The sequence below is a fragment of the Xiphophorus hellerii genome, chromosome 9 (genome assembly GCF_003331165.1).
Source record: "Xiphophorus hellerii strain 12219 chromosome 9, Xiphophorus_hellerii-4.1, whole genome shotgun sequence".
NCBI classification, from domain to species: Eukaryota; Metazoa; Chordata; class Actinopteri; order Cyprinodontiformes; family Poeciliidae; genus Xiphophorus; species Xiphophorus hellerii.
In genome coordinates, this window is record NC_045680.1 from 12,128,234 (window position 1) to 12,143,133 (window position 14,900).

Below are 14,900 nucleotides of genomic sequence, written 5' to 3' on the forward strand. Positions count from 1 at the left end.
AAAATGTGTTTCCTGTACTGTGAAATAAACAGTGAGACCTAAAAAACGTGCTTTCTTTTGACAGACTGTCAGGAAATCTTTAAAAGAAAAAAAATATCAACCTATTAAAGAGACAGAACAAGAAAAAAGATTGATTTTTATGGATTCTAGCTTATAGCACTCTCAAATGACACACAAACTCAGTCATAACACTGTTTATAGCATGTTGATGATAGTGCAACACACAGGTCTGAAGTCATATGAATCACATCTTTCTGAGGTACCTGCTGTGACAAAACCCAGGGAGGTCTGATTAAAGCTGCAGTCTGCCTCCAGTCATTTAAACCAGCAAGCCTCTACTTTATATTGTGTAGCCTAAAGGCACCATGTCACTTTGTTTTTGCTTTCTTCCGCAGCACCTCTTCTATGCAACAAATAAGGTGTTAAAATAGAAACAGGACATAGGGTAGGAATAATAAAAAGAAGCACATGCTTCAAAACACACACACACGCCCCATGCCCCACGCCCACACACACACAAATGGCAGACATGCAGACAACTGAATTTCAACACTGTAGATGAAAAGAAGAAATGTCTGCTTTCAGAAGATACACAACAGCAGAGAAAGAGAGGCTTTCCCAATGTACCTTTTACGATGAGGTTGAGTAGCTTCGGCCGTGGGTTGCGTTCGCTCTGAATCGAACATGTGTATTGGCCGTCATCAGTAACATCCACTTTCTGTATCTGAAGGCTGTACTCGTGTTTGTCTCCAACACTGGACACTATGGACACACGTGGGTCCACAGACCACTTGTCGTCCCCTGCGAAAATGATGCTTGAGCGGTTCAGCCAGGCTCCTTTAGAGATCCCATCCAACAGGTAACACCTGGATTGAGAGAAATAAATAAAACTGAACAAAAATGTTGTTTTGTTTTTTTTTACATATGGCTACAATGTTTGAAGTTAAAACTATAGTTTATCCATTTGTCCATTTTATTTGTTTGTTTGCACATTGTCAATTATTACACACCACACTCTCTGTGATCATTCTATGGTGAAGCTTTTCAGACAAAGTGAAAGATAAAGCTAAATAATGGTTAGTCATGGGGAAAATCATCTGTCTTGACAGGAGCACAGCTTGATCTTCCAGCAGGACAGCAATATCAAACAAACAGCCAGTCCTAAAATGACATGCTGTAGATCAAATAATCTAAATTCATGCCGAAATTTCAGTTAAAATCAGTGATTTATTTTTATAGATATGAGTGAAATTAGCAAAACTGCTTTCTCAAGTACAAATGTGGTGCCTATAGGCCATAAAATACTGAACATTGCACAAATCCCACTGAAGTGACTGGTTGTTGCCCGTCAAAATATGGACAAGTTCAAATTGTATGAATAATTTTGCACGGCCAAGTATTTACAAATAAAATTCCATTCATCCATCATCTGAACACAATTTTCCTGCCGGGAGCTGATGCCTATTTCCGGCGACCATCGGTCAAGAGGAGGGGTAAATCCTGAATAGGTCACCAATCCATGACAGGGCTACACAGAGACCTGTAATGGACTCTGTGTCCATTATAGGGAACAAGATGTCAAAACGTGACTGGAGTTTATGGAACATAATTTCTCTAAATTAAAAAACATGTAGCTTTAAGTAGCTTAGGACAATAACTTGTTAGTAAATTTGGTTTTGTTAAAATAACTTATTAGTTGTGATAGTTTATTATTCATTATTTTTCTTTTGATAATTACTAATAACCCTCAATAACTCTGGTTATTAAGGAGATTTCTATGTCTTATGTGAGAAAGGTGACAGGGAATGTTCCCTTAATTTTAACATAAATTTAAACATCTGACACATTTGAAGCCTCACTGGACCTTCAGGTGATTCATGATTAATTTTCTGTATTATTGTGAAATCATAAGAAATTCACAAGACAGTAAGGTGTAAAATGTATTAATTCATCTGACATTCTTTTTTTTTTTTTTTTAAATGCTCACAACACCATTGATCATATTTTTCCCACTTCAGAAAAATAAAGAAAATTGCTATGCACAACAAACAGGCATTTAAAAAATGTTAATTAAAAGGCAGCATGACAAATTGTTAATATTAGTAAACATAATTATTCAAATCACATAATGGATCTAGACAGAGAAAAAATAACCCAATGTGGAATAAAATGTGACCCTCACAGCAGTGTTAGCAGCTGGAGAAAGACAAACTTCTGCAGGGAAGGCACTACTATTTCCAGAGCACCAAAGCAAAAACTGCATCATGCCACACCAACACAAAGTTTCTGTTGCTTTCCATATTTCATCATGATGTACACCCGCACATCATTGCTGTTAGCTCCTCTCCGAAAACTGCTATGCAAAACGCTTCAGGAATTGAGATATTTCTGTCAGCTCCACTCAGACAGTTTTTTTTAGGCTGCAAACAAGAAAACATGGCAATAGGGTATTCCTATGAAAACATGACTGGACAAAGTTTTTGTGTACATTCTGAGTTTTGAACAAGTATGTCTCTAACTTGCAACAACATACAGTATGAAATATAAAACCTGTTAAAGCTCTGCAAAGTTTCAGTCTAACTATGCAACTGCTATGTTATCTGTAGAAGCTACTGAATAAATTGGACAATCTGTTAAACACTGAACCTCTTTGGTCAATATACATTTGCTTTGTTAGAAATTTCAGAATGGTATGAACTGAAGAAATCCAATCATATTCCATGACAAATACTGTGATAATGAGCAGTAAAAGGCAATCAAGTTTGGCTCTTGAGCTATTGTCGACATGCCATGCAGGACTGTCGGCACTGGTGGAAAAGCCACCAAGGAAATCGGTTTGGCACAATAACAAAGCACCAACTCCATCTGCCAAGAAAGCGTCTGTCAGGAAGAAGGATAGAGGACAATAGTCTATGTAGCTAACTTCTCCCCCGAGAGCATAGACAATGGACAGGTAGAAAATTAAATGAACGTTTAAGTCAGGAACAGAAATGCAGACACTCATACATCCCTTGAGCTAAGGTTTCCTTCTCCTTAAGGCAACATTTATTTTTTTTTATCTGTTCTAAAACGTTGAATACAATGTGCTTGATATTTAACCTATGACAGAGAATAGAAGATATAAATAAGAAAACCAGTGCAACTTGCAATCTGTTCTGGTCAGTGACCAGTCTAATGAGTTAAAACATTACAGGTCAATAACATATTACCTCAGCATTTTATCTGAATTCAAATGCTTAAGGACAATTTTTATTGTCAAAATATACTGTTAAGCATCAAATCATTCATCTCCCTGCCAGCTTAAAGTTTTAAACTAGCTATTTTTGAATACATGTTTTTCTGACTCCAAGTAATTAACGTGTTTTGAGTGGCAAAAGCAGGGCAAAAATTGAAATCTCACCGAATACATGGCAGGAGCAAAATATAAGGCTGACTTTTAAACCTCAAAGACTTGGAGCTCATCACCAAAGATTTAAATCATTCGTACACCTGTGGAAACATGCTAGGTAGCATTATAAAAAGCATGTGATTGCTGTGATGACATTTTCCACATATTTTAATTTTGCAATTACGTGTTTTCCTGCTTTTAAGTAGTACTTGGATCACCACACATTCTGGTGAGGTTTGCCACCCATACTTCTGACCACACATCTTCAGTGACTCGTAATTTAAAAGGGAGGTGAGGGAGCAAGAGAAAGTAAAAAATACCATTGACCTCTGTTCAGCACAAAGCCTGACAAGAATAACTTTTCAACAACTTGCTGGGCTGTTATCACTATATTATTACCGTAAGTATAAAATACATTTTCTCCATTTGTCTCGTTTGATTCCACCTGATTTCTCTGCCGGTTTTTCAGAGTACACTTCTTTAAAAGCCAATACTTTCTCTGACTAAGGTTTAAGGGTAACTGTTGAAAACTATTTTTGTTCAAAAGAAAGCTACAGCAGTAGTGGCCCTAAATACATGACAGATATGTGGAGAGAAGTATTAATAATTAAACTTATGAAGTTTGGGTAACCCATTCAAATCAAATTTATTCAAACTATGCCAAACTTTTCAAACAAGATGGTTAAATAACTTGCTCTTTGCTGTTGCTTTTCTGTAGTTTTGAAAAGCATTTCTAAACCAACTTTCAGGGATATATTTGTCAGATACAACATTTGAAGAATCTTTCTTTGATGTTTTTCTTACTGAGTTAGCACTTCTGATCCATTCATTTCTGAAAATTTCTCACCACAGAGTCATGCAGATGGATGTATTTAAACAGCCAGTCACAGTCCATCAGACCAGCCAAAAACACACATTTTACTTAGAGGAGTATGACGCTAGCACGGCTAGCTGAGGCTGAAATGATCATCTGTGTAAAATCTTAGAGCAAAATCTGGTCGAAAGCACTTTCTAATCCATATAACAACAATTGTCAATGTTGCACAACATGCTTGGACCAACTTATGTTGGGTGTAATATGAAATGAAGAAGTGCCAAATCTTTAACATAAATGAAAGCAAAAAACGTATACTACCCCAATTACCAAGCTTAAAAGACAACTTTTGTAAAAAGTTGTCTTTTAACTTTTTTTTTTAGCTTTGCTGTCCTAACACTGACTTAGCATAAAAAAGGATTTCCAGGAACACAGAAAACGTTTTGCATATCAAAGGACACACTGCAGCACTCAGGCCAGCATTGAGTTACAGGCTAGTGTCCCATAAACATCTACATACCTTATCTTATAATTCTGTGATCTATAATAATATAAATTAAAGCTCTAGCAAACTGTGTCTTACTGTAGAATAACTTTTCAAATCATCTCTGGTCCAAAAAAACTCAGTAAGTTGTTTACTTTCCAGCTACTATCTACACAGATGTTCATATCTTTGTAAAGTTCTGTTTTGATTAAATATATAAAAACAATTATCTTATTTACATGCACATCTCAGAATCTGCATCTGCTACCATTCACAACTGTAAAGTTTTTAATTTGTATATTTGATTGCACTTTATAGTCTCAGGCTTCTTTTTATGTGTACACTGTGTACATTTATCTGTATCTGTGTGCTTCAGTTTGACTGGCACTTTGCTGCTGATACAGTAAATTTACTTTTCTAAAGTCATCACAATACTCGACTTTTCTATAATGGAAAAGGATAAGGTACTCATACACATATTTATCATTCTGTCCTGCCTTAGCTATTCAAACATAGTGGAGTTTAGCTTGAAACCAAGTGAATGATTGCTTCAGTGATACAAAATAGCACAAAATTCAATTTGGAAAATTGCCCGTAGAAATGTCAATAACACTAGTTTAATATAAGATATTAATTCAAAATTAAAGGGACTTTTTTTTAACGTTTGATTCTTCTGTTGACATTTTTTGATGACACTTGTAGCTAAAAATAAAATTAAAACCAAAATCACATTTCCAAAAAGTGACATTTAGTATTGCCACCACAAAAATAAGCATATTATAGTTTCAAACCACAGTTCTGCCATCAGGTAAGTCTTTTTCAGCCACTTTCTCTGGGGGTTTCCCTTTAGTCACGCATAGCAGCACAGAACCGATAACTTTGGTGGCCTTTGCTTTCATCAATCTCTCTTTCAGGAGCCTCTGTCTTGAATAAATTCTGCCCAATTAGTCCTCAGGCATCGAAGTTTCCATTCTGTAGCATGCACTAATTACTACTTTTATTCATCCCTGCTTCATGTGAGTGACTGCTCAGGCACCAGGCTTACAACAAGACATTTTCTTCAAAACTTAAATATATACAATATATTAGATTTTGGAACAGAGATCAGGAGGTGATTACACTAAAATGATGGAGAGAAAAAGTCATAAGATGGTATTAAAATGCCTTATATTAATACCAAATGAGTACAAACCATTAATTACAGTACATCAGCAGGTAAAAGGTACACTCTGTAATTCTTTTAGCTAAACTCACTGAATCTCTTTGATTTGATGCCATTTTTAACACTCAGAGTATTCTGACCCAGATTCCTACCTAAATAAAACAGCTTTTTGGATTCTTGAGGAATAAATATCCTTCTGGCACCAACCCCACATATATCCACTTGTAAACAGATTTCTCATGTTTCAACTAAAGTCTCGTAGTTTGCAGTCAGCAGTATTTTTCTAAGACAATTGGCAGAGTAAATGGCTATATTTAAGGAGAGGTCTCTAGGTTTTATTAGGTGTCCTTTTAATTACTAGTTATCCAAGTACATAACCCGTACTGTTTAAACCTCAACACTGTCTGGGTTTACTTTATGAATCTTGAGTTTAAGGAAAACAAATATTATTACCATTATGCCTTGCTCAGATTTGTAAGAAATACATGCAGGTTAGCAAAGTATATTTTCACAACAGTAGAACCAGTGTTTGTTTAATTAAAAATAAATTAGGTAATGTTACTTTTTTTGCTTAATAAATAAAAAATAAAGTTATCAAAGGTTTTATACAGTTAAAAAACACTTTGGCTCATGACACTAGCATGTGGTGGTTTGTTTGTTCTGTGTCAAGATCCTAATTTCATAATATAATTGTCTGAAAAAAATTAAAAATTAAATTCATTACATCAAGACCAGTTTCATGTATAGTCTGAACAAAAATTAGTTTGTGGAAGAAATACTTTTACACCTTTAAAGAGAAATGGTCCATTGAATTTTAGGCATTTTACACATAAAAGGTGACTGTACCCCTCTCTTCACAGCTTACGGAGCAAGTTGCTGCCCTGGAGTGCAATGAATCATCAAATGAGAAAATGCATTTCACATTGACTGACTGGGTGTTAAAGCACAAGTGAAAGAAGACCAGGAGTGATCAGTCTTTTAAAAAAGTCCTTCTTTTATTCAGTGAAATGAGCAAAATAGATATATTTTTGCCAAGAACGTAATTTTAACAAAAACGGTGGATAAAAAAGTATTAGTATTTCATATCTTATTTGTATCAATAGATTAGCTTGAATCATTTGATTATTAACCAATCATCTAACACCAGGCTCTCTTGTCTTGCCCTTTTTAAAGAAGTGGAAAGATATTAATTTTCTACATTTTCAGTTAAAGACAATGTGATATTAATTTTCTACATTTTCAGTTAAAGACAATGTGATAAAATGTGATAAAAGACATGGCCGTTCCTAATCACTGGTCAAATTATAAACATAAAACTACATTTACTTTAAAACAATTGTTAAGGGTGTCATGTTTTTTGCTATCACAGATTGAATAAATATTATCATTTTTCAGATTTTAACACCATTTTACGTCCCAGTTTCTTTAAAAAAAGATTAATGTCTTTGAAGAGATTTTGCATATCATTACCAGAATAAGTGACAAAGATTTTAAATGGCAGCTAAGGGTCAATTTGTCCCTTTGTTAATATGTACATAGACAGTGGCAATTTCATCCCTTCCTTTGTCCATGCCTTTACCTTTAAGCCAATCATTTAAGCATATCAGTTTTTTTTGTTTTGTACTTAAGCATTTTCAGAATTTATGAAGGTGAGAAATAGATAAAGATATAGATAAAATGCCAAAATCTCACTAATATTTGATTTTAATCTGTTAATATCTAAAAAGCTTGAGTTGCACTCTATTCCTGTTTATTATGGTCCTCATCCCCATTTGACCTACGTTACACTATAAGAAATCGTGACCTCAAATGAAACCAAAGTACCTCTAACCAACCTCCTTCTGGTAGACAGTATTTATTAAGTTCATATACATCAATTTCCTAACATAAGACAATGAGCAGATTGTAGAAAATACATTTAGTTTGTCGTTTATCAAAACAGGTCTGAATTGTTACCCTAGCAGGTAAAAATAAGTGTACGTTCTGCACAAAGTGTCCCCCAGCAGACAGCTCTATCTAAACAAACCTGGAAAACCAAAACAAGGACAAAGGGGAGAAATTGATAGCACCTGTAGTGGTGTGTATAAATAAATAAATTAAAAAATCAATAAAAAAAATAAAGTCTATCAGCAAAGAATAGGTGAAGTGAACAGATGTGATCACAAAACAGACGGTGCTGGAATGCACAGGCATCAAGCTCCTGTCTGGTGAGGGTTCACTGTGGCCCTGACAACGAACCCTCAGCATCATTTAAAAATTTTATAGGAAAATAACTACAACGTAAGAGCACAGATTTTATAGATAATCAGTTTATGACTCAGATGTTGCCAGGATGTTACTTTAACGAGTTTTCTCTTCTCTTATTTTAAATGGGAACTTTTCACATGGTAAAGTTTGGCAGTCAGGATGTGTCAGCGGATTTGCAAGAATAAGGACATTGTGCAGTGTTGTAAAATTGAGGTACAGAGCATCAAGCTCTTAATCCCGAATATAATCTGTCCGACTGTGACCAACGAAGGGACACATGGAAGGCTTTCCAGCTCTAATCCACATAGACACAACGATGAAAGAAAGCATCTAACGTCACAGAAACAGAGGGAGTACAGATACTCTTTCATGACTATTCAATTAAAATTTCCAAAATGTCACTTTAACTTAAGTGCTTTTTGAAAGGCGCCCTTATTCTGAAAGCCAAACAGAAAGATCTCCTTACTGTGGCAAACATAATGAAATCAATCAGAATTTTTCATACACATAAGGTATAATCAGTGTGTTGTTACTATAGCAGCAATTCCAAGATATTGTAGGCACTTTCTATTTATTTTACAGCACTGTGTGAACCGCTCATATGTGCTTAAGATCTGCAACAAAGTTATTTCCCACTTGGAAATATAAGTAAAAGACTGTAGCTCCTTTTTAATTGTTTCAACCACAGACACAAAGATTTTACAAGCTGTTTGTGTCAGTTTGAGAAGAAGTCAACACGAGTCTTTCCACTACAAATAATTCAAGTACAGAAAATCATTCAAAGTGCTACTTGAGTAATCTCTGGATTAATTCGCATTATTGATTGTTGTTTTGGTATTTTTTTCAAGCGTTCCTGTTGATGACATACACACAATTTTGAGAGAAAAACAAATTAATGAGGTTCACAAATGAGCAGCTGCAAAATTGTCTGGAACCGGAGTCTTTACAGGACAGGCAGTAGCCATTCCACTATTCCTCTGCACAGACAATTGATTTGAATCAGTATAAAAGAAGCGAATAGAACAACTGTGGCTGGTGCGCCCATTCTTAAATGTCACACTACGGCAAAGCAAACATTAATAAGTCGCTCTCTTGATGACAGTCTGAGTTAAATAAAGAATTGTCTTTGGATGCATTTTCTAAATAAAATGTAAGCAATACAATATGAGGCAGGAGCATCGCTAATGGCAAAGAAACACTTGAAGTTAGTACACATCAGAATATAACATAGAAATCATCATTCAAATTTACTGCTAGTACTGCTATTTCCTGAAATGTGTGACAGAATCTAAGGAGAAGCACGGTGGCCTCTGACTAAATTTAGTGATAAACAGTTCTCATTTAAACATTCACTCACACTGTCACACTGAGCACTTGGGGAAATGAATGGTCCTGTTTCTTTGGTCAAATTGAAAATAAAGCATCCTGCAGACTGAGAGCCCACTTTAAATCACTTCATTTGTGTTACTTTAAATTATAAGATCCACCATGTACTCTGTATCCATGCAGATGAGAGCATTAAGAGAGGAGTCTTTGGCCTTCAGCCATATTCCCTCAGCGTGCTTATTGTTTATTAACAGACCTGAAAGAGAATGAAAAAGGACATTTTCATTTTGTTAGTGTTTGATTGATATCCTTTGATATTATCACCAGAGTCTATGCTAGTACATCTCAGTAAATTAGAATGTTGCATAAAAGTATAATATTTCTTGCCAGTCATCTTAGAAAGTGAAACAGTAATTTCATAGAGATTCACACACATAGAATAAAAACATTATTTTGTTGTACCTTTAATGACTATGGCTTACAGATAAAGAATTTCAAAATTCAGTGTGTCAGAAAATCTGAATATCACATCAGACCAATTAAAAATTGATATTTTAAGCACAAATGTCAGACTTCTGAAAACTATGTATATTTCCATGGACTCAATACTTGGTTGGACCTCCTCTTGCATGAATTAGTGCATCAATGTGCCTTGGCATAGACGCCATTAGCCTGTGGCACTGCATTGGTGTAATGAAAGCCCAAGTGAATTTGATAGCTGCCTTTGGGTCATCTGCCTTGCTGTGGCTGGTGTCTCATCTTCCTCTAGACAAGACGGTGGCCAATCAAGAACCTAAACACCATGACCAAAGAACCACATTTTGGAAACTTTGGCATTGTGGACTGGTGCTAGCCTGATAAAAACCAGGCTCTTGTCCTATGCTTTGCTTCATACAGAGGCTTTAGGCTCTCAGCTATTGAAAAAAGCAATGGTCTCCTGGAGGTTGTCTTGAAGTTTTAAACTTTACCCGATTGCTAACGTTTGCCCGTGATGTATGGAATTTACCATTTCGACGCTATGAAGCTTACTGGAAATTGCCTGCACTGTAAACAACCAGCCTTCACTGCAAAGAGAGAAGTGCCAAGCCGAACGAGGCGGCTGTTAATATGAATACAATATTTGGAAGTGTGGCCAACATGGACTGAACGGCTTTGTTCACTTCCACTGCTGCTATTGCTAAACTTACAGGCAGGCTACAAGTCTAAGATGGCACAGAAAATCTTTTTCATAATTTATAACTTCTCCTTCTGTTTTGACCTGGTTAAAATTCTCCCAGACTTCAAGCTGTGAAGCAAGATTTGAATCAAGCAGAATACCATGGGAAGGCAATGGTTAGGCTAGGCTGGTGCCAAGTCCTGCTGGAACATAAAAGCAGCACCTCCATACAGCTTGTCAGCAGAGGGAGGCAGGAAGTGCTCTAGAGCAGGATTGGCCGTTTTCATTATCTGTAAATCATAATCATCAAAATGACAGGAAACAAAGGCTTGGAATAGATCACTGTGTGACCATTCTATATAATATAGAAGTTTCACTTTCTGAGATGAGTGGTAAGACATACTGTATATTTGTATGCATTATTCAATTTTTTCAGGATGTACATACCAATTATATAGTTATTAATGTGCCAGCCTCAAAGAAGAGATATTACAAAAATACACAAAATGAGCAAAGAGTTGTTTTCACTCAGCTATCTGTGAATAGATTGGGGTTTCTGTTGGCTGCAAGAGTCACCTGCAGTGTACATTATCTCTGAAATCAAATTATCTTGTCCTTCAAAACTGCTGCTTTAACACTAGGCACTTCCAACCTCCTGTGGTTACAGCAGAAATTCGGACTGGCAATTAAGTTAAGACTGTCACGACTTGTGTATACACAATTTTAACAGATAGTTCATAGAAGCACAAATACTTTCCTTTGATGATTTGTGTTTTTGGAATAGTTTAGTTCCAATAGTTTATTTACATACTGCAAAAACATGTCAACAATGAATTAATTCATAGTTTCAGAAAGAACACTGGACATGTCTTGGAGATCACCAGAGGGACCTGAATAAAGAATACCTACTTAAGACACAAATTGCATCTTCATAACATATACTGTTAAATTAATAAAATATTAAAAGGCCAAATATAATTACTACAAGTAGGGAAACTATATGGAGCATAAATGGTGTAATATATGATGTCTTTGAAATAACATTTTGACAGTTAAATTAATATAGTCGCCAAACCCTCCTAAGTAAAACAGATCAATCCACATGTACAAAAGAAGACTTGCACAATCGCAGCATAAAGTTGCTTAGAGAAATGGGAGTGCTTGTGTCCTAGAGAAGCATACAAATAGTTTTTAGAACTGGGAAAACATTTAATGTTGAACCTGAATGAAGCCAGAATTGTAATGTAATGTAATGATGTTGCTGCAAGCCCTCATTCATCACTCTGGTGAATCACACAGAGACTGGGCTTTCAGTGAGAGCTCTTGAATCCCTGAATAGGCTGCTGGTTTGTTATGTCTCCCAGTTATTTTTTATCAGGCAACACACACATGACTTCCCCCTTTTCACTGAAAAGAAAAAAGAAATTGCCATTTAAACCATCATATGAGGTATTGGAGCAGGAGACTTCACTACTTGTTTTGAGTTGCCCTTGTGTCATTCTCTTTAGCAACTTACAGCCAAGTTCTCTGGTGCTCTTTGCTTACATCCATCTTTCACAATTTTTCAGATGTTTCTTGATTTCTGTCCTGTAAATGAACAAAACCATCATAGGCTCTGTCTACATGGGATCGTTTTTTCTGTAACGGATTGTCGGTTTCAAAAACACCTACATCAACATGGGACTGTTTCAGGGAATGTTTTCATCCACATGGAAGCATTGAAAACAGACCAAACACAGTTTTTACTCCCCAAGGCTTGTAAGTGGTGCTACACATGGAGTATGAGACACACACTAAAAGCCTCCACACAAGGTTAACGGTAATCACAAAAAGTATACAAGAATGACAAACAACAAAGCACAAATGGAGACTGTGGAGTGACAACAAAGTCTAACTTCTCCGTGTCATGTTGGATTACAAATTTTACAAAAAACTACAAGATGAACATATAATCCGCCATTGTTGTTGGTATTATGTACAATGCATCTGAGGTTGAAAAGAGGAAATTTTGCTGTCCACACATTTCCACACAAATAGGAAATGATTAAATGTTTACTTTAGTTCTTTAGACTTTATAAAAAGCCTATTTCTGTGCAGTTAAAACCTTGACTTTTTATAAAAAATAAATTTTAAAAAAACTGGGACTTGCCACAATCCTGAAAGGAAAAATTGCGAAAAATGCTTTCAGTTAATAATATGTCATCTAGTTGTATTCACACAGCTAAGTGAAGACTGTGATTACTCATACATGACACAGTTACCTAAACCAGGGCTCTTCAAATCCAACCTTAGAAGGCTGGTGTCCTGCAACACTTAGATACATTCCTGGTCCAACACACTTGAATTAAGTGGCTGAATTCCCTCCTCAAGTATGTCATCAAATGTTCCAATCCTACTAATGACCTCATTATTTGACTCAGATGTGTTGAAGCAGAGATGCATCTAAAAGTTGTAGGACACCAGCCCTCAAGGCCGGAACTTGAAGACCGCTGACCTATGCTGTTCAACATGACACACTTTTAAACTATTTTGCAGATAGGATAGATCCTCAAAGCTCACTACATTTTCTTTGACACTGCTTGATACATTATCACCAGAAAGTTTTTACACTGTCTCATAAATGCCTCATTATGAGCTTGTAATGACTGAATGTGACATTCACTATCAATGAGAGACTCTGTCTCTCCTATGGAAATAAGGGAGATGGAATTTAATGCGACAGCAGGAGGGGGGGACAAAAAGGGAAGAATGCAAATATGGTGAATAACTGCATTTCTGCCTCGTATTAAAGACCCAGAGATCAAACCGAGGCAAGCCGTGGGTGGCCAACAAATCCCAGACAAACACATTTGAGTTCTGGGTGCTATAATACAGTCTGGGCCCTGGGAGCTCTTTAATTACGCTTTATTTCATTTCCAAAATGCCATTAGAAGCAGACAGAAAACAGAACACCAGATCACTTAGTGAGGCTTCTGTCCTCCATAACTGAAGTCATTCATTCATTTTTAATGATAAATCTTCCTATTATTTTCAACAAACTCACAGATATTGAGGATTCATGTGGACTGCTTACATGAATCAGTACCAAGGTTCTAAAAAGTTATGATTTAAAAACCATAAAATAATTTTATCATTCTGTTCCTGCAGTTTGTATTCATGAGACACCAGTGACAGCACCACAGATTTCCACTACTAAGTGGAACATAAGAGTAATGCTGCCCATATAAATATCCGTTGTATAATTAAGACTGCCATTAATAAGAGGCTGGGATGAGTTGTGTACAGTGAACCCTCACTATAACGTGGTTCACCTTTCACGGCCTCGCTGCTTCGCGGATTTTTTTGTGCAGTTTTTTTTTTCACAGTGCAATGTATTCTGCGTCCTGATTTGCTAAACAGTCTCTGAACTTCTTCTCTATCTGTGTGCCAATAACATAACGGTATTTAAATAAACGTAATACAGAAAATTTTGGTAAATGTTTTTGCCCAGAAGAAAAAAATAGTGACAACAACTACCGATAACTATGTCCTTCTTTCGAAAAAACACACCTGCACCACTGGCTTCAGAAGAAAAAGACACTAGAGAGCGCAGTCAGGCCGCAGCGTCACAGTCAGAGGAACAGTGAAATACGCGAATCACAATTTGCCCTACTGTACTTCGTATTGATGATTAAAATGATTATTTTACTGTAGTTATTTGTAAGAAAGCGTTCTATTTGTTTAAAAAATGCTTGGGCCTGAAAACAGGTTTTGTTCTTTGGTTTCAATGTAGAGTATTGAATTATGCTGTATCATAATTGTAAAAAATAAAGGTAACTACTTCACGGATTTCGCCTATCACGGGTTCTTTTCGGAACGCAACCCCCGGAAAAAACGAGGGTTTACTGTATTTTCTCTTTTTTTTCCCTGTCTTATTATTTTGTCAACTGTTTCCATTTTCAAATACTCAAAGTAACAGACATCTTCTTGCCTTAAATGTAGCTGATCTGACCAGATTAAGTTGAATTAATGCGACCACATGCTCAGTTGTTGCAAAGATCTGTCTAATAGTGTCTGCTGATCTGGGTATTTGGTTTGTTTTAATTTTATTCAAAAAGCATTTACTTTATATAGTAATCTTCACTATGCTGCACTGAAGCTTACACCTCAAAGGAAGAACCATTACTGGGTTCTTGCAGTAGTAAAGTGGAAACAGAAAATGGCAATGAAGTTGTTTCATCTGATGAAAGATGAGTTAAATACTGTATTTAAAGGTAGCGCAGAGCAATTTAAGTTAATTTTCAGATGTCGCAAAAAAAGTCATGTAGATATCACAATAGTACC

General features: G+C 35.9%; 1 protein-coding gene across 2 annotated transcripts in view; it reads right to left on the reverse strand.

Moving 5' to 3' along the window:
* negr1 (neuronal growth regulator 1) overlaps positions 1-14,900 on the reverse strand; it is a 174,726-nt gene that overhangs the window by 115,015 nt on the left and 44,811 nt on the right. For both annotated transcript variants that reach the window (XM_032572346.1, XM_032572347.1), the window contains exon 2: positions 628-866. In XM_032572346.1, the coding sequence (XP_032428237.1) occupies positions 628-866 (239 nt within the window). The remainder of the gene's footprint in view (positions 1-627; positions 867-14,900) is intronic.